We start from the raw sequence: 22,314 nt of genomic DNA, 5'->3' as shown, positions 1-22,314 counted from the left end.
GTGCTGGCCAAACAGTGGCTGTTGCCATGTGGTGACTGAGCACTTAAAATGTGATCAGTCCAGGAGTTCCCGTTGTGGCGCAGTGGTTAACAAATCCGATTAGAACCATGAGGTTGCGGGTTCGGTCCCTGCCCTTGCTCAGTGGGTTAAGGATCCGGCGTTGCCATGAGCTGTGGTATAGGTCGCAGATGCAGCTCGGATCCTACGTTGCCGTGGCTCTGGCGTAGGCCAGTGGCTACAGCTCCAATTCGACCCCTAGCCTGGGAACCTCCATATGCCGCAGGAGCGGCCCAAGAAATCTCAAAAAGACAAAAAAAAAAAAAAAAAAAAAAAAAAAAAATGATCAGTCCAAATTAAGGTAACTTTAAGTGTAAAATATATATAAAATTTCAAAGACTTACTGTGAAAATAAAAGTAAAATGTCTTAATCATCTTTTTGGCCAATCTTTTTTTTTAATTGAAATTTGTTTTTTAAAAATTTTTTAAGGTTTAGAAAATTAATAGATTCTTTTTTAAAAACCAGTTTCATTGGGAGTTCCCATTATGGCCCAGTGGATTCAGGATCCAGTATTATCTCTGTGAGGCTATGGGTTCAATTCCTGGCCTTACTCAGTGAGTTAAGGATCTGGTGTTGCCATGGCTGTGGCGTAGGTCTCAGCTGCAGTTCAGATTCAACCCTAGGCCCAGGATCTTCTATATGCCACAGTAAAGCCACAAAAAGAAAAATAATTAAATTAAATGTTATTGGCATATAGATGACTTATGTTATGTTAGTTTTAGGTGTACAGCAAAGTGAATCAGCCATACTATATATATACATATATACTACATATGTGTATATATATATGTACTACATATATATATATTCTTTTTCAGATTCTTTCCTCTGTGTATGCTGTCACAGAGTAATGAATTGATTTCCCTGAGCTATATAGTAGTAGCTTAACTTTTTTTTTAATTGACGTATAGTTGAATTACAATGTTGTGTTAGTATGGCAAAGTGATTCAGTTTCTATATATATGGTTACATATAGATTTTTTTATATTCTTTTCAATTACAGGTTATTATAAGATATTGAATATCGTTCACATGCTATACAGTAGATCCTTGTTCATTATTTTATATATAGAATTTATATATATAGTAGTTTGTATCTGCTAATCCCAAACTCCTAATTTATCCCTCCCTCCTTCCCCTTTGGTAACCATAAATTGTTTCTATGTCTGTGAGTCTATTTCTGTTTTGTAAATAAGTTCATTTGTATCATCTTTTTAGGCTTCACATGTGATAGCATATGATATTTGTCTTTGACTTCACTTACTGTGATAGTCTCTAGGTCTATCTATGTTGCTGCAAATCATTAATATTTTATATTCAGTACAAGTTGAAATGCTGATATCTTGGCTATCTTGGGTTAAATAAAATATTAAAAACAAAACAAGTGAAGTCTGCTTCTTTTTACTTTTAAAAAATGTCATTACTAGAAAAACTTAAATTTCACATATGCTTCACATTTGTGGCCTGCATTATATTTGTCGGATATGCGGTGCTTCATATGCTTCACAATGAATGAATGCGTGAATAAATGAGACAAGCTATACTTTCCTGATCTTCAAGGACAGCTCATAATAGTCTACTGGGAAAGAATCAAACAAATTTAGGGGTTGACAGAAACTTACTACAAGTCAACCCAGTCTTTTTGTTTTGAGAATACCAAGTCCCAGAGAAGTGTGCATGCCTTATTGCTATCCACTGAATAAAGCTAGGAGAGCAAAGTTTTGATCCAGTACCAGCTTTTCCTCTATCATCATCAGTGGCAAATGATCTTGGTGAGGACCAAAATTATGAAAGGAGCAAACACCCTGGATTCTAGGGGATCGTGTAATCTGCTACCTACAGAACTGTTTCAGTCATTATGATTTCAATGAACTCTTTGCAACTGACCAGAGCTGTTCCAGACAGACACTCTAGCTGAGCTACAGTCTTCACTGTGGGAAGAACTAAGCTGGGCCAGGCAGGGGGGTCCAGGATGGACATCTTGGGACAGTAAGACATTGTGACATCATCAGTGATGGTCTCAGATGGTTTCCCATTGCTGGCCCTCCATCTCAGTTGTTACTGCAAGTCCATTCCTCTACCATGAGTGTGGAGCAGCTAAAATCAACAGATCCACATGTACCTTGAGGTGACAGACTGGCTCTGGTGAATATTCCTGTTTCTCTATTTAGAAGGTGACCCACTGGAATACCACTGTGGTTGGCTTTTTTGTGTGAAGAGGACAATGGGGCCCAGTTTCCTGGGGACACTCCTTGAGGTTTATCCCCTTGTCCTGATTAAGGATTCCTCTTCAAATGGTTCAGAATGTTGGATAGAGAGTCACGGGGAATCATTTCTTTGGCTTCACTGGTAACATTGCTTAGGGACAGGAGAGCCAAAAAGCTACTCTGGTGAGTTTGGTGTGAACTTGGGACCATGGCTTTTACATTAGACATCCCTGCCCCTGGGGCCTAAATCTGTCTGTTTTACCCTTTAAAAAGTTATAATTCTGGGGGTTCCCTGGTGGCTCAGTGAGTTAAGGATCTGGCATTGTCCCTGCTGTGGTTCAGGTTGCTTCTGTGGTGTGGGTTCGATCCCTGGCCCAAGAACTTCCACATGCCAAGGGTGTGGCCAAAAAAGAAAAAAAAATTTACAATTCTGGACTGATAAAATCGAAATGCCATGTCTCACTCAAACTAAAATAGGTCGCATTGGTCAGTCTCATTTACTCTTAACATGTTCATAAATAGGCCAGCTTGAACTCAATAAGCACATTTATGTAAATGTTGGGCAAAACTGATTGCACCCAAGTTAAGTGTGGGAGGGTGGTGGCTGTGCATCCCAGACTAGAGCCTTTGAACTGTAACTATGTCTACATAGTTACCCTGCAAGCTTAATTTTAGCTAAATGAACTACCAGAAATGTTAGCAATCTGTCTTTTCAGATTACTTTTGCTCTTTCTCTTTGCTCAAAGGCAGATTTTAAAAGTGTGGAATCCTTGGTTTTTTTATTTTCTTAAGACTAGCAACAATTTTATCAGCAAATATATCTATCTTAACATGAATTTTTAAGTGTCTGAGGCAGCAATTATTTTCAAATAACTGCATGGTTTTTTACCTTGAAAAATATACTGTGTGCAAACACTGTATATTAGTTTGTCTATGTAGCTGTATGTATACAGTGAATATACCTGTGTGGTTGAGCTTTCTCTGTATATATACATATGTACACATGTGTATATGTCTATATGTTGATATATTTATAGATATAAATCTATATTGGGGGCAGAGGGAGAATGATAGCAGATTTCAGCTAGATGTTTCTATCATTTCTTTTTGTTATATTGAGATTGTCACTGTAGAAAATAATGTTTACAAATTCTGTACTTAGAGAACCTCAGAGCCTTAACTTAAATACTTGAAAACTCATGACAAAAAAGGTAATATGAACATGTTAATGAATATTCTTTAATTAATTACATCTTGTGATTTATGCTCTACCTTCAGGACTTTTCCATTTAAAAAATAATCAGGGCAATTTTAACAAGTGTGTTTCTCTCAGTGACAATGACTGAGTAATAATTCTCCATTTCACATTCAGTACTGTAGCCTGAAAGTGCAATAATGGGTACAGTTGCTACTACATTTACCATCTGACCATATGGTATAACATCCATCTGCCAAAGAGGACAGACATTCCATTACGATAACAAACAGTATAGGCACAATTTTAAGGCAGATCAAAACATTAGTTAGCTGTCTTCTTTCTTTTAATTACCATCACCATGTAGCACACATCTATGTTCTATATGCAAGGCACTCACTTTGACACTGAACACTCAAAAGATGTGTGCAACTGGGTCCCTGGCCTGGTGCAGTGCACAATCTGGCAAGGGAGGTAGTTATGGAGGCAAATAATTATCATATGATGTCATCAGTGTAACAGAAGTGTATATAAGCTGTCACAGAAGTGCAGAAGGAGTAACATACTTAACTGCTGGAATCAAGGAATGAGGTCAGGAGACAATCACAGAGACGATGGTCTTTGTGTTGAGTATGAGGTCTTGGCAGGAAATAGAGTGTCGTGGTTAAGAGAATAGTCTGTAGCCATTCTGTTTCGGTTTATATCCCAGTCCTACTACATACCAGATGAGGAAGAGTAAGCATGTTATTTAACCTCTCTGTGCTTCAATTTCTTCCTTGGTAGGATGGGCATAATCACTGGGCATAGTTCACAGGGTTGACGTGAGGATTACATGAGTTAGGATGTGGCATGGATTTATTTGTTATAATTTATTTATTTTTTAGGGTCGCACTCGTGGCATATGGTAGTTTCCAGGCTAGGGGTCTAATAGAAGCTACATCTGCCAGTCTACACCACAGCCACAGCAACACCAGATCCGAACTGTGTCTGCAACACTGGATCCTTAACCCACTGAAGGGGGCCAAGGATCCTCATGGGTACTAGTCCGGTTCATTACTGCTGAGCCATAACGGGAACTCCTGTGTCATGGGTTAAAACAGTGCATGGTACCTGGAAAGCCCTAACAGTGGTTAGCCTGTCCACCAGGGATAGCAGAATGAGAGATGGCAGGGTTGGATTGTTAAAATTGAAATAAGAGGTGCGCTTGTGGGGAAGGTAGTGGGAAATGCCAAGATGAGTATAGAGGTTATGAGGCTAGAGCTTTATATGCCATACCAAAGAGGCTCACATTTATGGAGACCAAGGAGAATTTTAAGGATGAAATTCAGGTTTGTGTTATAGAAAGAGAACTCTGGAGCAGTGGGAAAGAGTAGAGGCCAGAAAATTAGTTAAGAAGCTATTGAGGGAGTTCCTGCTGTGGCACAACAGGATCAGAGGTGTCGCTGGAGTGCTGGGAAGCAGGTTTGATCCCTGGCCTGGCACAGTGGGTTTAGGATCCAGCATTGCCACAGCGGCAGTATAGTTTGGAACTGCGGCTCAGATCTGATCTCTGGCTAAGGAACTCTCCATATGCCCCACGGTGGCCAAAAAAGAAAAGAGGCTATGTGTTAAACCAAAAAAACATTTAGTGAGCGATTACACTTAGAGGGATGAAATAGAAGGAATCGGGAATGACTCTTAGCCTTCCTCGCTTGGAAGATCTGGTAAAAAGACAGGAGGAAAGCAGGTTTGGGAATAAGGTTTTGGATTTGTCAAGACTGACAGGCCTGTGGAGTAACCAAAATTAATGTGTAGAAGTCAAGATTTAGGACTCTTCAAAATACAGGTAGTAGTTGACATTGTGGGAATGTGAGTGAGAACATGACACAACTTGTATACAGGAAGAGATTCAGGGATAGTTCTGGAAAGGCCACCATTTAAGAGCCAAAGAGAGCTAAACCAGCAGAGGGAAGTGGTCACAGACGAAGGAAGAAATGTAGAAGAAAGTGGAATCATGGAAAATGATGGAAAGGAAATTTAAGGAGGAAATAAATGTTCAAATGCAGAAGCAAGGGCAAGTAGAATAAGAACTAAGAACTGTTTACTGGAGTTGGCAATTAGGAAAAAGAGCTTGAGTTGTAGACCCATGAGCTATTACGTCAATGAGGTATGACAGTGCGGGGAAAGAGATATCGAGAATCCTCTTCCTTTAGACCATAGATGTTAGTTGATCTTTCAGGTCAAATGCTAGGTGAATACCTGGAGAACATCCAGGGATATGGTCCAGCTTCAGGCTTGCTGCATGAGGCGTATCTGTCTTATTCTGACTGAGCTGTTTACCCAGAGCCTAGCAAGGAGATTGGTACATTAGTATAAGCACACTGAAGGCTGGTGAAAAGAATGGCTGTGTGGTTAGTGGTGGCCAGGGGTCTGTCTTGGTAGAGTCCTGGGAGCTCCTGATACATGGCTGCTCCAGGAAGGGTTAGGAGGTCCCCAGGGATTGCCAAAGAAGGTCTGTGGCTTTCATAAGAATTTTAAAGCTGTGAAGTTATAGAGTTGATCTGGCAGCTTATGCCAGTATTGGGGTGATAACAGGTGAGGGTGATACCACTTCCACTCAGGTTGGTTCTGTTCTGAAACACATAGATCTTTTCGCTCAATGTTAGATCTGCTTTTCTGATGTTTGCTTTATTATCTATTTTCTTATTTCCTTCCCTCGTGCGTGAAAGTGTCTCATCTCTCCAATTATGTCTTAAGGGCAGGGACTATTCCAAAGAGTCTTTTATACTCCCTGCAGCACATACTTGTCCACTGACCCCCAGCAGAGAATACTGGTATCCTCAGCCTCACCAGACTTAGAAGATTAGGTCAAGCCTCACATCAACCCTTGGTTTTAAAAAGAAAAGTTTACTTCCCAAAACTTATCCTAGGAAGGTTTAACTAAGTGGATATTTAGGTGCCAATGGTGGCAGGCATGGGGCCCTGAATCCTCAGTCCTCCTCACCTGGTACCCTAGGACCATCCCACTGGTCTTCCTGTGGACATAGGTCTGGGAAGAGCCTGTGCCATACTAAAGGGCATTACGGCTCCCACATGGCTAGACTAAGGTCGCCCATGGCATGTCCGCGTGGGCGACCTGATGAAGTCCATACTGGAACGATGGAGTTGGAGGGAGGGTGGAGAGAAAAAAAACATTGGGGTGGAGGTGTTTTCACTCTTCCTTTTTTGGGGGGGTGGTATTGATGTTGAGGGGAGGTTTGGCATGGATCTAGCGCCTCAGTCCTGGCCCTTCCAGTCGTCCCCAGTTGCTCAAGTTATGGGCCATCGCTCTTCCCCTCCTCCCGCCCGTGCATACCCAGCCCTGGCCGTCGGACGGAGGAAAGAGCGCGTAGGAAGCGGAGGTGGTGTCCCCCGGCCTCCCACCCCATTAGAGACCGCCTGGCGCGGCGGGAGGATGTCCGCGCGCGCAGCGCGTGCGTCGCCCTCCTGCCCCGCCGCGCCCCCCGCCGGGGAGGGGGGACCCCGCGCCCGGGGGAAGCCCCGCGCGGGTCGTCCGCTGCCCGCCCCAGTCCCTCCGCCTCCCGGAGGCCCGGGGCTGCCTCCTCGGGCCGCGCCGGGGCTGCCCCGCACTGCGCATGAGCGGGAGCCCGGCAAGCCCGTGAGAGGAGCCGCCGCCGCCGCCGCCGTCCATTCGCTGCGGAGTCGGAGGAGGAGGGGAGAGGCCTGGAGGACACCAACATGGTGAGGCACTGCGGCCGCCCGCCCCGCCGGCTGGCGGCCGGCGCAGCCGCGCACCCCCGCCCCAGCCGCCCTCCGCCCCGTGGCGACCCCGCCGCCCCGAGCCTCGGCCCGCGGCCTCCGTCCCGCTCCCCGGCAGGGCTCTCCTCCCCGCCTCTCCCTTCCTCCTTCGCCCCTTCCCGCCCGGGCGCCGCCGCTACGCGAGAGCCGAGGAGGCGGAGCGGAGCCGGGCCTAGTCGGGAGCCCCGGAGAGTTTAGGGCGCGGGGAGCGGCCCCCAGTGCCCCTCGCCCGGGGCCCGGCGCGGCGAGGGGAGGCGTTGGGGCGGGGGGAGGGGATGGGGCAACGGCCCTGCCCCTGCCCGGCCCCCTCGCTGGCTCCATTGTGTCTGGCGGGGGACCGGGGTCCGGGGTTCCGGCTGAGGAGCCTCCCCCCCGCCCCGGAGCCGGGGCTTCCCCCTCCGCCCCGCCGGGGAGAAGGAGAAGACTTTCCCGGCGCTCTTCTCCCTCCTCCGCTCCGGCTTCAACACCCTTCAAGTCTCCAGGCAGTTTTGCTTGGGGCGGGGTAACAGCCCTCTTCCTTTCTCCATCACCTCTCAGCGCGTCCCATGCTTTTGGAAAATGGGAGTTTCACTGGCTAGTTGGTGAAGGTTATATTTACGTCTCTGCTGAGACCATGGGAGACCGCGGAGCTGGGGGACGTGGGGGGAGGGGGGGTACGGAAGTGCAACCTGTTCTTATTTTATAAAATTAGGAGAAGCAGACTTGCTACCTTTTGAGCACGTATTTTATGTACTTGGGGTGGGAGGAGTAATTCCTTTATTATACCAGTTAAAGACCATTTGTGATTTTTAAAAAACAGTTTGTCAAGTTATTTCCCTCTCCTTTTTTTTTCTTTTTTGTTTGGAAAATGTCTAACAAGCTTAAAGACGTGGTATTTAAGTTATCTGTTTACATTTTGGTAATTGTGTACCTGACTCTTGGACTTTAGTTTTTGAGAAGCGATGTTTAGCATTATATCTGAGCATGAGTGGAATTCCATGTAGGATACTGTATGAATAGACAGTAAAAATGATATTGTTGTCCTTTTGCTCAGGGGGAACATAAAGGCCTCTTTGACGAGGGTGTGTGTGTGTGTCTGTGTTAAGGGAATGCCCCAGTGTCTTTGTTTTTAGTTGATCTTATTTTTGCTGAATGACGCTTATCTAGTCTCGCCTCCAACTTGGCAGAATTGTGGTGTCATATATGGACATGTGGTTTAGTTTGCTTTGTACTCAGGACTTACGTTCTCTGGTAAATTTCATGAAAATTTACCATTTGTGTTTGCAAGAAAACTGCTGTAAAGTGCAAGTTAATGTTTAGATTAATGTTGCGATGTTCAAAGATCCACCTGGGTGGCTGAACAGTTTCCAATTTCTTAAGCGTTTTGAGGGTCATAGACATTACTCCTAAAGTTTCCAGACTCTTGGCGTGTAGTTAAGTAGTAAGCTTGAAGTAATGAAATGTAATTCCCTGGTAAACACTCTGGGAGAGCACTGAAATGTGTTCTGTTCATAGTAGTCTCCAATCAGCACCATCCTGTAGAATTCAAGGTCTACAATACACACATTACCTGTTCACGACGATTCAGAATTCATGTGGTTCATATGAGAGTTCAGCTTGGATTGGAGTTTGTAAGCTTCTGTCTTTTTATTAATATTAAAGTAACAAGTTTTGGAACTTAGCCATAACTCATTTAATTATACCAGTAATGACAAGATAACACAAATATAAAACACTTTCTGTGGCTGAACTCAGATGTTGTCACTAGAATTGTCTTGATGTGCTTTTGTTAGTTTGGAAGCTAAATCTCTGTGGGCCCTAATAAAAGTTAGGCCGTAAGAACTTTCTAGTTAAGTTGTTCATTGTAAATTTATTTTACTTATAATTATTTCTTGATACAATTTTTGGGCTAATGTTTTTCCGTTTGTGTAATGCAGCCCCTTTCTAGACCACGTGTTATATTGTCAGTTCTGGGGCAAGCTTAAATGATGTAAAATATTTTGTGTAAGGAAAAAAAATGTGTATTTAACCTATCTGACACATATATAGAAGGACTAAAAATAACTTCGAAACTAGACAATATTCTGTTACTCCTGAAAATCTTTTTCAAAGTGTTCAAGATTTCTGACTTGTTTTCTTATTTGTAAGAGGACAGGATTTGATGATTTCTAAAGTTTCATTCAGGGAAAAATTTTGATTTTTTAATGATTTTTGTTAGATGTGTGAGAATTGTGTAGACTGTGTAAGCTACCAAATTTCTATAGACTTACCACATCATAGAATTTTTAGATGTGAAACAGCCTCAGAGATATCTCATTTACTCCTCTTCCCTTTTACAGAAGAAGAAATTGAGGATCAAGGAGATTTTGAGGTTCAAGTTGGCAAAATTGTTAGTTACAGAACTGAAATTATTTTTTCCTGGTTTTACTATTTCCCCCCGTATTTGTAGTACATGTAATCTTTTAATTCACATGAAATCTAGAGAAAGAGTTGAAAATAGGATTTGGAATTAAATTATGTTACTCATTTAAACAGGGGAAGACTCAAGTGTTATTAATGAAAATGTTAAATAAAATTCAAATTAATGAGTGATTAATGTTAATGGTTTTTTAAAAAATGTGTAGACTTATTTTCAACAAATATCAGAGTTTATAAGTCTAAATATAGGTCTGTTCAAGATTGTCTCTGTAGAACTTGTTACATGTTCTTTGCATAGACATAAGTAAATTAAGGGAGGGCCTTAATTTTAATATTATTTCTTAAATGCCTATTATGTGCCAGGCACTGTTCTAGGTACTAGGAATATACATACACTTATATATTTTTTTTTCTTTTTCTTTTTTTTCTTCATCAAAAAGATAAAATCCTTGCTCTGGTGAGGGTTACAATTTTGTAGGGAGAGACAAATGATAAACATAGTATATAATTTTCTTTCTCACTATATTAGAAGATGTTAAGTGCTATGGGAGAAAAGCAGTGTTAGGGAGAGGAATTGGGAGTGTTGGGGCACAGTGGAATTGGGGTTGCAAAATAGTATTTGTACCACTAGCGAGGTGAATTTTCAGCAGACTAGGAGATGAAGGAGTAAGCCATGCAGAAATGTGATCAGAGAGCGTTTGAGGAACAGTGAGTCCAGTGTAGCTGGAGTTGGTGGGACAGGGTGGAGGTAGGAGCATGTTGAGCATTGGAGCAGATGAGGTCTGAGTGATAAGAATTGGAGATGGGCATGGGTGGGTGTTGTAATCATATTGAGTTTTTACTCCAAGAGAATTGTGAGCCACTGAAGGATTCTTAGTGGTATGATAGATCTTGTGTCTACTGTTTCATAGTGTCCTATTCAAATTATACTACAGGTAATTATTTTCAAAGCAGTTTTTAAAACAAGTGCAGCTTCTGTGTTCAGTTTTAAATTTTGGTTAAGATGACTATCTAATATTTAATAAAAAACTAGTTGAACATCAGTTTACCTAGCCATGCTAATTAATAAGAACAACACTATCTCTTTGATTCATAGATTCCTTTTGAATAAGTTCTAGTAGTTTGCATGTCATTTAATGACTGTATGCAAAAAACTGGGCCTTTGGGGAGAATGAACATTAACCTTTATCAAGAACTCTGCTAGTCAGACAATTCACAATTGTTAACTTCATCTCTACTACAGTTTGTGAGATAGGTATTGCTACCTCTTTTTAACATCTCTGAAAAAGGTTTCTTGTTTCTGAAGAGTTGTTGAGAGTAAAGAGCTAGTATGTGACAGAGCAGGAATTGGAAGCCTGGTCTGGTTACATACTTTATCTACCCCTCTTTTTTTTTTTTAAACCCAGCAAGCACCCTTTCCTTGTAGGTGTGGAAATTTTGATTAGTTTCACTCTGGTTTCTTCCTTTTATTGAATAGCAGCCTAGTTGTTTCCATGTCACATCAGATGATCTGATGTTAGACATTTAGTAATTGAAAAAAAGTTGAAAGTAAAATTAACTTGTGGGGTTTTTGTTTTAAGTTTTAAAAGAGCTGAACTCATTGGAGTCAAGTGGCTCTTTTGATTATGGCTTCATAGGTTGGGTCAAACATAGTGAAAATCTGAGAAAGCCCTCTTAAATTTTCAGTGTGTGTCATTCAGGTTGTGTTAGTATTAGCCATGACATTTGATGAAGAGAGAGTTCCAAATAGGATTCAGTTGCTTTGAGGACACAAACAAGCTCTTGAATAACCTGCTGACTATCTAGTTTACCTAGTCACTTTAGATGTATGCCCTCTCAACCTAAAAAAAGCAAAACAGAAGGGAAAAGTGTCTTCCATCACTTTTTTTTTTTTGTCTTTTGTCTTTTTAGGGCCGCACCCCTGGCATGTGGAGGTTCCCAGGCCAGGGGTCAAATTGGAGCTGCAGCCTTTACCTTAATCTTAACCTTAATCCAGGGATCGAACTCACATTGTCATGGATACTGGTTGGGTTTGTTAATCACTGAGCCACACGGGAACTCCATTTTTTGTTTGTTTGTTTGTTTGCTTTGTCTTTTTAGGGCTGCACGCTAAGCATATGGAGATTCCCAGACTAGGGGTCGCATTGGAACTACAGCTGCCAGCCTGTGCCACAGCCCAGCAACACCAGATCCGAGCTGAATCTTCAACCTACACCACAGTTCAAGGCAATGCCGGATCCTTAACCCACTGAGCGAGGCCAGGGATTGAACTAGTCAGGTTCATTAACCACTGAGCTAGACAGGAACTCCACTTTGTTGAATCCATTTTTTTTTTTTTTTTTTGGTCACACCTGCTGCATATGAAAGTTCAGATCTTCCAGGGATCAAATCTGAGCTTCAGCTGTGACCTAAGGCACAGCTGTGGCAATGCTGGATCCTTAACCCACTGCACCGGGCTGGGAATTGAACAGATGTTGCCAGAGACAAGCCAGATCATTAACTCACTGTGTCACATTGGAAACTCCTGAATCCATTTTATAAAATTAGTACCTAATCATTTAGAGTGATTAGGCTGCTTATTTGCATTGTAAAAGTTTGAGATTTACTTTTTTTGTTTTTTGTCTTTTTTTTTTTTCCCCATCTTTTCTAAGGCCACATCTGCAGCATGTGGAGGTTCCCAGGCTAGGGGTCTAATCGGAACTGTAGCTGCCAAGCCTACGCCACAGCCACAGCCATACCAGATCCGATCCTGGTCTACAACCTACACCGCAGCTCACGGCAACACCAGATCCTCAACCCACTGAGCAAGGCCAGGGATCGAACCCGAAATCTCATGATTCCTAGTTGGATTCATTAACCACTGAGCCACGACGGGAACCTGAGATTTACTTTTAAACAGTTCTTTTCCAAAGAATTCTGTTGCATTGCACTCTTGAATCCCTCAACACTAAGCATAGCGTTCAGCAACAGAGATAAGTTGAAGTACATGGGCCATTCCTTTGTTATATTAGGATATTTTTCAGTAAACATTTGAAGCACTTACTTATTATTCGTAGGATTCTATGTTTTTGGATTTGGGATTTGAATAGATACCAAATCTTAGAATTAGGAGATTTCATTTTTCAAGGATCATTTACTCTCCTTGTGAAACAAATATCCATGACTGTTGAATGATTGTTCAACAGCATAAATTATTTAACTATGGAACTTTAAAAATCTCATTTAATTCTTTTTTTGTTCATTTGTTTTTGTTGTTTTGTTTTCACCTCAGTAATCTTTTTGTTAATTTGAGATTTCTTTAGAAAAGATGTTTATCTAGAGGTGAAGCAAATTTAAATTAGCTTCCTTGACTACTTGTTAGACACTCAAGCAGTACATTTGGGAGGATTGGTTGAAATATGATGGCTAACACAAGTATTTTAAGGAGGTTATTTCTATTCTGTTTTCAAAAATAATCAGGAATTAGCTAAAATAATTTTTTAATAGTCAAAACAGTCTTTTCTAAACCAGAATCAAAATATTTATTGCATTTACAGTGGTATCCTCTTTTGGATAATAATTCTGAGGGTGGGGAGGGGAAAATCCTTTAAATTTCCATTAATGAAATTTTTTTTTAAACTGTGAGGAAAATCCTTTAAAAAGATACCCAGCCAGTTTGAGTCTTACAAGTATTCTAGTAAAACATCGAGTACAATGATTAGATAGTATAGTACATTATTCCACATTTGACTTAGAAGTAGTACAGTGCAGTACCTCTCAAAGAAGAGTTCCTTTCAACTGTCATTCAAAGTGCAAGAAGTTTATGGATGAGTGATAAGAGCCACAGGCCTACCATAAGTAATTATTCCAAACTGCAGGTTGTAATTTGCATGAATACTCGGGGTTGGGGGTTTTGTTTGTTTGTGTTTGGTTTGGCTTAGTATTTGAAACTGTACACATGTGCTTGTATTTTGTGGCTATAACCTGTACATGTTTTTTTATTTTCTCTGTGTTTCAATCCTTCTCATTGGAAAAGGAAGCCCTGATTTTTAGTGCTGCTGACTTTCCACCTCTGTAGAGTTAAAGCTATAGATGTGGCCATCTTTTAAAAAATAGACTATGAAAGGACTATAAACACGTTTTTCTTCCTGATGAATTACTTGTCTTAAAAATAACCTATCCACGTCTTCTCTCCTCCCCTCTTCCTCAAAAACCCTAAAAGGAAGTTCGGTCCCTAAATTAGCCTTTTAGTTAGCAAGGGAATGCTTCTTGTACAATTTTTAGTCAGAAAACATTTGAAAGGGAAAAAGGTCACTTGATTACTGATTTAACATTTCCATAAAAACAGGTGAAGAAATACTGTTCACAGTTCCCCTTCTACCCCAGTTCACACAGTACTTAGTCAGTGGTTGCACTTTTGCCCATTTTGTTTTCTCTCTCACCTGAGAATAATGTAGAATGAATGGAAAGACTGGATGCCTTGCCCAGGAATCAGGGTTTCACTTCTGGCTCTGCTACGTTTTGGATTAGCCTGTCTTTAGGTAAAAGGAGCGCTGAGATCTCCTCATTGGTGGAACAGACTGAATGATAACCACCTTGCAGCATTGTTAATAATAAAATACCTACCACAGAGTTGGCACACAGTAGGAGCTCAAGTAAATGTGAGCTGCTGGTTTTCTGATTATGGTGGTTGTTATTCTTTCTTACTATCTTGTTTACATAAAATTGCTTTTTTCCTCTGGAGTATTCATTGTGGATTTGTAAGGAGTCATTACTGTGTGGTAAAGTCAATTCTAAGACTTTAACTTGAATTAATTCTGATAACTTTCACACCTTGTTTACAGATGAAGAAATTGAAGCACACAGAGATTAAATTATTTTTCCAAAGTCACACAGCAATTAAGAGGCATAGGTGGAATTAAAATCTTGCCAGGCTGGCGTGAGTGTATGCACTCTTCAACCTTTCTGTGCAGGTGGAAGTAAAGAGAATTTACAGCTACTCCTACTTAGATTCTTAGCCTGGCTTTCTGGGAGAACTTTGCCCCTAGGTGAAAGTCTTCTCTACGAGTAGGTAGCCTAGTTAATTGAATTGATTTTTCTTGTACTTTTGACTTCAGACTAATAATCTGTGGGAAGACCTTTTATAGATGAGTGGTTTGGGATATTGGTAACATTTGGCTGTGTCTGCTAAATACTATATCATATTTAGAAAGTATGATTTTTCTGGACTCAAACCAGCTTTTTAAAATTTCAGTTGAAGTTAAACTGTTAATCATATGGTAAATACATGAGAACAACATACAGAGCTTTTAATGTAAATTATGAGTGATCATTATAGTGTTTGATTTTTTTTTTTTTTTTTAATTTTTGTAGCTTTGCCCACGGCATGTGGAAGTTCCCAGGCCAGGGACCAAATTCGTGCCACAGCAGTGACCTGAGCCACTGCAGTGATATCGCTAGATCCTTAACCTGCTGACAGTGTTCGATTTTTAAAACATTTCCTTTCTGAGCTAGATTAATCAAATCCTGAGGTAACTAGAATTGAGTTAGAAAATTAATTCCTTCAAGAATATAAAGGCCTGGAATTCCCACTGTGGTACAGCAGGTTAAGGATCTGGCATTGCAGCAGCAGAAGTGTAGGTTTGCAAGCTTTGGCTTGGATTTGATCCCTGGCCCAGAAACTTCCATATGCTGTGGGTACGGCATAAAGATAAAAATAAAAAATAAAGGCCTTGGTGTTTTTCTTTTCTGGAGTTTAGACTAAAATTGAAACTTAAAGGTGAGAAGATGAGCATTCAGAATAATAGAATAATAAAATGGATTGTAATTTTTTGTTTTAAAAAATGTCACAGTTCCCATGGTGGTGCAATGGGTTAAGAATCTTACTGCAGTGGCTGGGGTCGCTGCAAAGGCACAGGTTTAATCCCCAGCCTGGCACAAAGGATCTTGCTAAGGCTTGGATTCAGTCCCTGTCCCTGGAATGAACTTTCATATGCCATGGGTATAGCCATTAAAAAAAAAAGTCACTTACCTATTAAAATTATTTTTATTTTGAAATTATTAGAACTTAGTTAACTAGAAAATAATTTTCCATGTTCATTGTTTTTCTTTCTTTCTTTTTTGCTTTTTTTTTTTTTTTTTTGCTTTTTAGGGCGGCACCCACAGCATATGGAGGTTCCCAGGCTAGGGGTCCAATCGGAGCTACAGCAGCAGGCCTATACCACAGCCATAGCAATGCAGGGTCCTTAATCCACTGAACGAGGCCCGGGATTGAACACGCAACCTTGTGGCTCCTAGTTGGATTTGTTTCTGCTGCGCCACGATGGGAACTCCTAATTGTTTTTCTTTTTTCTTTTTTTTTTTTTTTGTCTTTTTGTCTTTTGTTGTTGTTGTTGTTGCTATTTCTTGGGCCGCTCCAGCGACATATGGAGGTTCCCAGGCTAGGGGTTGAATCGGAGCTGTAGCCACCGGCCTACGCCAGAGCCACAGCAACGCAGGACCCGAGCCACGTCTGCAACCTACACCACAGCTCACGGCAACGCCGGATCGGTAATCCACTGAGCAAGGGCAGCGACCGAACCCGCAACCTCCTGGTTCCTAGTCGGATTCGTTAACCACTGCGCCACGACGGGAACTCCCTAATTGTTTTTCTTGATGTGAATACTTATAAGAGGAATTTCCTATCTTTAATGATCATTATTTTTATTATGGGGCCTTTCTGAATCTCTATTCTTCTATCACAATAGACTTTGTAAGTTCTGTGGTTAAATATATTTGACTGTATGATACTTGGCTGCATGTGCAAAGTATTCAGTTTTTTTTCCAGATAAACTGTTATTTTAAATGTAATTCTTGTCTTTTTTGTTGTTGTTGTTGTTGTTGTTGCTATTTCTTGGGCCGCTCCCGCGGCATATGGAGGTTCCCAGGCTAGGGGTTGAATCGGAGCTGTAGCCACCGGCCTATGCCAGAGGCACAGCAACGCGGGATCCGAGCCGCGTCTGCGACCTACACCACAGCTCACGGCAACGCCGGATCGGTAATCCACTGAGCAAGGGCAGGGACCGAACCCGCAACCTCCTGGTGCCTAGTCGGATTCGTTAACCACTGCGCCACGACGGGAACTCCCTAAATGTAATTCTTTAATTTCTTAAGTGGAAAAACATGCTAGATTTAAGTATAAAACAATGTATATTGCTAACTAGGTTTTTTTATTTTGGAAAAATAAGCAAATGGTTTTTATTGTCCAGGTTGTGGTAGTAAGTGATATTTTTAACTTTGGTAACCTTTGATAAAATTGATATTAGCTTTCTATTATGAGACAGCATTTCTCTTGTTTTCTCCCTCCTCCTTTTCCCCTTTTCTTCCTCTCTCCCTCCCTTTTTTTTGGCTAGAATTGTAAATAATCAGTATATTTTTTATTTTATACATCTTGCATACTTAACTGATACTGAATTTCCTTGAAAATTGATAATGTGTAGATAGGTTTCACATTTGAGTACTGAAGATTGTCTTGCCTAATCTTTTTTACTGACCATTCAAGTTTGCTCCTTTTAAGTAAGTCTTAAAGTAAATAGACTGTACTACATTTGAGTGCTGAATCATTGTAGTTGTCACATGTTTTTGCTCTTAGGAAGTTACCCACTGGGTTTGTAGTAGAAATAGAGACAATCCATCTGGTTTTTCTTCCACCTCAGCTTTCTATCCACCCTCTCATCCCCTATAAAATAATTCTTTGCTGGTTAGATACCTTTTTTTGTCTTCCTTAAGTTGATAGAAATTTATTTAAACCTTTGAACTGTACTCTCAAAAACACCTTGCTTGGTGCCCACTTGTGGTGTGGGAAAAGGGAGTGGGAGTGTTACAGTTCTCCTAGATAGGCTTGGGAAAAGTACAGGTCTGTGTAGCCCATTCCAACTTGCCTCTAGGGCAGTCTTTGGGACTATAGAATTGAGTACATCCTCCTGAGTAAAAGCACAAGTGTTAAGATTTATTCTAGGCACAGTGAGCTGACAGAGAAGTGGTCAGAGCTCATTATAAGTGCAAGAAAGGGGAGGGTACTTATCAGACCTTGTAAGAGTGGAAGTGCTTATTAGTTGGCCTAGCAGCAACTCTTACTATATATTCTCTGCCAGTTATCAGTTATCACTAGCCTTTTATGGTGTTGGGAATGGGTAGCTGCAGTTCATTTTCTTAAAATATATTGATATTGCCCCATATACTGGAAATTTAAACCAGTTAAAACAGTTTCTCTTTGCATATACATAGACATTATTGTATACTTCTTTTTTTTTCTTTTCTTTTTTTCTTTTTTTGGCTACACCTGTGGCGTGCAGAAATTCTTGGGCCAGGAATCAAACCCAAGCCACAGCTGTAACCAGAACCACAGCAGTGGCAGTGCTGGATCCTTAACCCGTTGAACCATGAGGGAACTCCTTATTAGATAAAATTTTATTTCACATAAGGTATGTGAAGTATATACTTATATACTTAGTTGTTAGTTTTTTGGATAAGACTTTTTTATCATCTCCTCAATTTTCTAATATCTTGTTTTCTGACAAGAAGTCATTAATAGAGTGAACAACTCTTTTTGGCTTACAGAAGTGACTTAAACTGTTTTTCCTTCACAAATCTGATTCACGTTTCAGGGAACAACACTGGATTTATTTGTTTAAATTAAAAAAATTTTTTTCCTTTTTTTTTTTTTTTTTTTTTGGCTTAAGTGTGCAGTAGCCTGATGTGGGATCTCACTTCCTAGACCAAGGACTCAGGCAGGGCTGCAGTGGTAAAAGCACTGAATTCTAACCACTAGACTACCAGGAACTCCCTTGATTTTTTTTTTTTAAGTATAGTTGGTTTACAATGTTGTATTTATTTCTGCTGTAAGCAGTGATTCAGTTATATGTATATATACACACATGATTTTTAAATATTCTTTTCCATTTTAGTCTATCATAGGACATTGAATGGTTATCTGTGCTATACAGTAGGATCTTGTTGTGATAATCTTCCATATATAATAGCTTTACATATGTTAATCCAAACCTCCCACTCCATCCTTCTCCCCACCCCCCTTCCCTTTAGCAACCACAAATCTGTTCTCCTTGTCTGTGAGTCTGTTTAATAGTTTCATCTGTGTCATATTTTAGCTTCCACCTATAAGTGATAGCATATGATTTTATTTGTCTTTCACTTTCTGACTTCTCTTGGTATGATAATCTCTAGGTCCACCCATGTTGCAGCAAATGGCATTATTTCATTCTTTTTATGGTTGAGTAGTATTCCATACTATGTATGTAACACATCTTCTTTATCCATTCATCTGTTGATGGGCATTTAGGTGGTTTCTATGTCGAGGCTAGTGTGAATAGTGTTGCGTGTATCTTTTTGATTTTTTTTTTTTTTTGATCTAGATGTATGCCCAGGCATGGGATTGCTGGATCATATGGTAACTCTACCCTTAGTTTTCTGAGGAACCTCCATACTGTTTTTATTGGCTGTACCAGCTTACATTCCCTCCAACAGGGTAGCAGGGAGGATTTAATACTGTATGATAAAATCCCCAATAGCCCTTATTGTCATGCTGCCTCTAACTTTTATGAGAATGGGAGAATACCGAGGATGTATTATACAGAGAAGTTATATAATGTTTAATTAAAAAATAATTTCGAGGAGTTCCCGTCGTGGTGCAGTGGTTGGCAAATCCGACTAGGAACCATGAGGTTGTGGGTTCGGTCCCTGCCCTTGCTCAGTGGGTTAACGATCTGGCGTTGCCGTGAGCTGTGGTGTAGGTTGCAGACGTGGCTCAGATCCGGCGTTGCTGTGGCTCTGGCGTAGGCCGGCGGCTACAGCTCCAATTGGACCCCTAGCCTGGGAATCTCCATATGCCGCAGGAGCAGCCCAAGAAATGGCAAAAAGACAAAAAAAAAAAAAAAAGTAATAATAATAATTTCGAGGAGTTCCCGTCGTGGCTCAGTGGTTAACGAATCCGACTAAGAACCATGAGGTTGCAGGTTCGATCCCTGGCCTTGCTCAGTGGGTTGAGGATCCGGCATTGCCGTGAGCTGTGGTGTAGGTTGCAGACGCAGCTCGGATCCGGCGTTGCTGTGGCTCTGGTGTAGGCCAGTGGCTACAGCTCTGATTAGACCCCTAGCCTCGGAACCTCCATATGCCACTGGAGTGGCCCAAGAAATGGCAAAAAGACAAAAAATAAAAATAAAAAAAATAATTTCCAGGGTGTAGGAGTTCCTGCTATGGCCCAGTGGGTTAAGAAGCTGACTGCAGCAACTTGGGTCACTGCAGAGGCACGGGTTTGATCCCTGGCCCAGTGCAATGGGTTAGAGGATCCAGTGTGGCCACAGCTGTGGGATAGGTCACAGCTGCAGCTCAGAGTCAGTCCCTCGCCTGGGAACTTTGTGGCCATAAAAAGGAAAAACAAACAAACAAACAAACAAAAAACAAAAAAAAAACCCACCCCAAAAGAATTTCCAGGATGTGGCCTGTAGTTGTTATACTTCTAGGTTAATCTCCAACACTTTGTACAACATTATACAATGGTCATTGATAATCATAGTGGCCCTCAGATACTTCCTTGTTCTTCAGAGGATTAAAATATATGTCAGTATACTATATCTCTTAGATACTGTATCTCTTATGTATACTGTATGTCTTAGAAAGATATACTTATTTTAAAAATAGATTTCAATGACAAGTTGAAATCAAAGTGGTTTCCTTTCAGTTAAACAGTATATTAAAATTAGACAGGTATCTTCCTTGGCATTTGGTCTCATTATGGGGTTGTTGCAATTAAATAACATATCTTGAGAAGATTATTTTTTAACAGGGAAGACTCCTAAACATGTGAGAGATTTGTTGCATGATGTGATATGAGTTATCTGGTGTCCACAGGTGGTGGTTATTAGTATAGTAACAGGAAGTTAGTGAATTTATAGTTTCCCAATTTTAATTGAGAACAGAGGTTGAAATTTTAATCTGTAATCCTAAGTAATAACATATTTACAGAGAGAGAAGAGTATGGCTGACAGATCAGACTCCAGGGTATAAATATTTTTCATATTGCAAGAGATAGGGTTGGTTTTCACATTTGATTTTGCATAGTCTTCTTTTTACTCTGTCATAGGTAGAAATATTTATCTCTTTGGTAATCTTTTTCCTGAAAACCTCAAAATGTTTATAAATATGTATAGCAAGCAGTGTGGTTTATTTCAGAAAGATTACTAAGACTCAGATTCATGAGACCTTTCTGTTCTTGTCCCATTTCTGCTAATAATAACCTGGGTGGCTTTTGAACAAATTCCTTATCCTTTAGGTCTGTTCTCTCATCTGTACCATCAGGGGAGTGAGGTTTGTGATCTGTCAGTTTGAGCCAGATCAAAAATGCTGGGGTTCTCAGATATGTTGCTTAAATGTCACAACAGTCTATTAATGTATGCCCTACTCACGTGCTTTGCCCCCCTTCGTTTGCAGTAATAACTCAGGAGAACCCAAATATTTCACTGAGAGGTGGAATTACGACTTGCAATGGGGAAGAATAATAGTGGGGAGGCTGAAATTACACAGGAGACCAGCTTGGGTGAGAGGGGAGAAAGAAAATGTCCTTTGATACTGGGAGAGAGTAGAGGGCCTAATTGCCTTGCTTTGTTTTGCTAAGGGTTCAGGTCAAATGAGAAATGAATGTGTCAACACGTGGTCAGTGAGAGGAGGTCATTATAGTAGAGAGGCTGGCTAGAGAGAGCCTTTGCTACACTGAGGCTAAGGGAAAGAGGTGATTCTTTCAAGGTAAAAAAGAGAGAATCCTATTAAAAATTACCTGGGTTGGTTGTTCATATTTCACCACTTCTGATTTGACTGAAAATGTGAGGCAATTCTGTTGACAATTATTTTGGTTCCTGAACATTGTGAGGAGAAATGTAGAGTACTCATAATCTATTGGTTTCTCACATTTGGTAAAAATAGCAAGAAAACAAGGTGGGGGAGAGAGGTTGGGGAGAATTGTACCCCATATCCTTTATAATGTGTTTTAGGGCAGCAACAAATACCTGTTAATTGCATTGTTTCTCAGGGTCTCTTGAGGAACCTGGCTGGCGAAATAATGTCACCTTCCTCCCCACCACTCCTTCAGCATCCTCTTACAGCTTTGCACTTGGTTAGAGTTTTGAGAGTAGCTATATTTCCCTTCTAGAGCCTTTTATACATGTTTGCAGGACCCACTTGTAGGAGAAATGCCTCTGTCCTAGTTTCTTTTCCAAAATGATACTAATTTTGTGTTTTAGATTTTTTAAAAATTTCTTTCTGATTACTAGATCAAAAGTAAATGTGTGTTTGTGTGGTGTGTCTTTTTAGGGCCACTCCTACTGCACATGAAAGTTCCCAGGCTAAGGGTTGAATCAGAGCTGCAGCTGCTGGCCTACACCACAGCCACAGCAACTGGGATCCAAGCCATGTCTGCAACTTTTACCACAGCTCACAGCAAAGCAGATTCTTAACTAACTGAGTGAGACCAGGGATTGAATCCATGTCCTCATGGACAGTAGTCGGGTTCCTTACCGCTGAGCCACAATGGAAACTCCCCAAGAATAAGTCTTGAGCTAAATGTTTTAATATTTTGTGAGGAAAAGGTATTGGTACGTGATTTAGTCAGCAATATAGAAATACTTAGTATTTTGTGATTTTTATACAGAGTT

General features: G+C 40.8%; 1 protein-coding gene across 2 annotated transcripts in view; it reads left to right on the top strand.

Moving 5' to 3' along the window:
• The window catches only part of DCUN1D1 (defective in cullin neddylation 1 domain containing 1), a 36,825-nt gene continuing 21,376 nt past the window's right edge, over window positions 6,866-22,314 (top strand). The window contains exon 1 of one of the 2 annotated variants that reach the window (XM_003358695.4): window positions 6,866-7,180. In XM_003358695.4, the coding sequence (XP_003358743.1) occupies window positions 7,178-7,180 (3 nt within the window). In that variant the 5' untranslated portion in view covers window positions 6,866-7,177. Of the gene's footprint in view, window positions 7,181-7,616; window positions 7,740-22,314 lie in introns of those variants that run through there. The other variant, XM_021069885.1, reaches the window with a different exon arrangement.

The sequence above is a fragment of the Sus scrofa genome, chromosome 13 (assembly GCF_000003025.6).
Source record: "Sus scrofa isolate TJ Tabasco breed Duroc chromosome 13, Sscrofa11.1, whole genome shotgun sequence".
Lineage (NCBI taxonomy): Eukaryota > Metazoa > Chordata > Mammalia > Artiodactyla > Suidae > Sus > Sus scrofa.
This window is presented reverse-complemented; position numbering and strand designations above follow the sequence as displayed.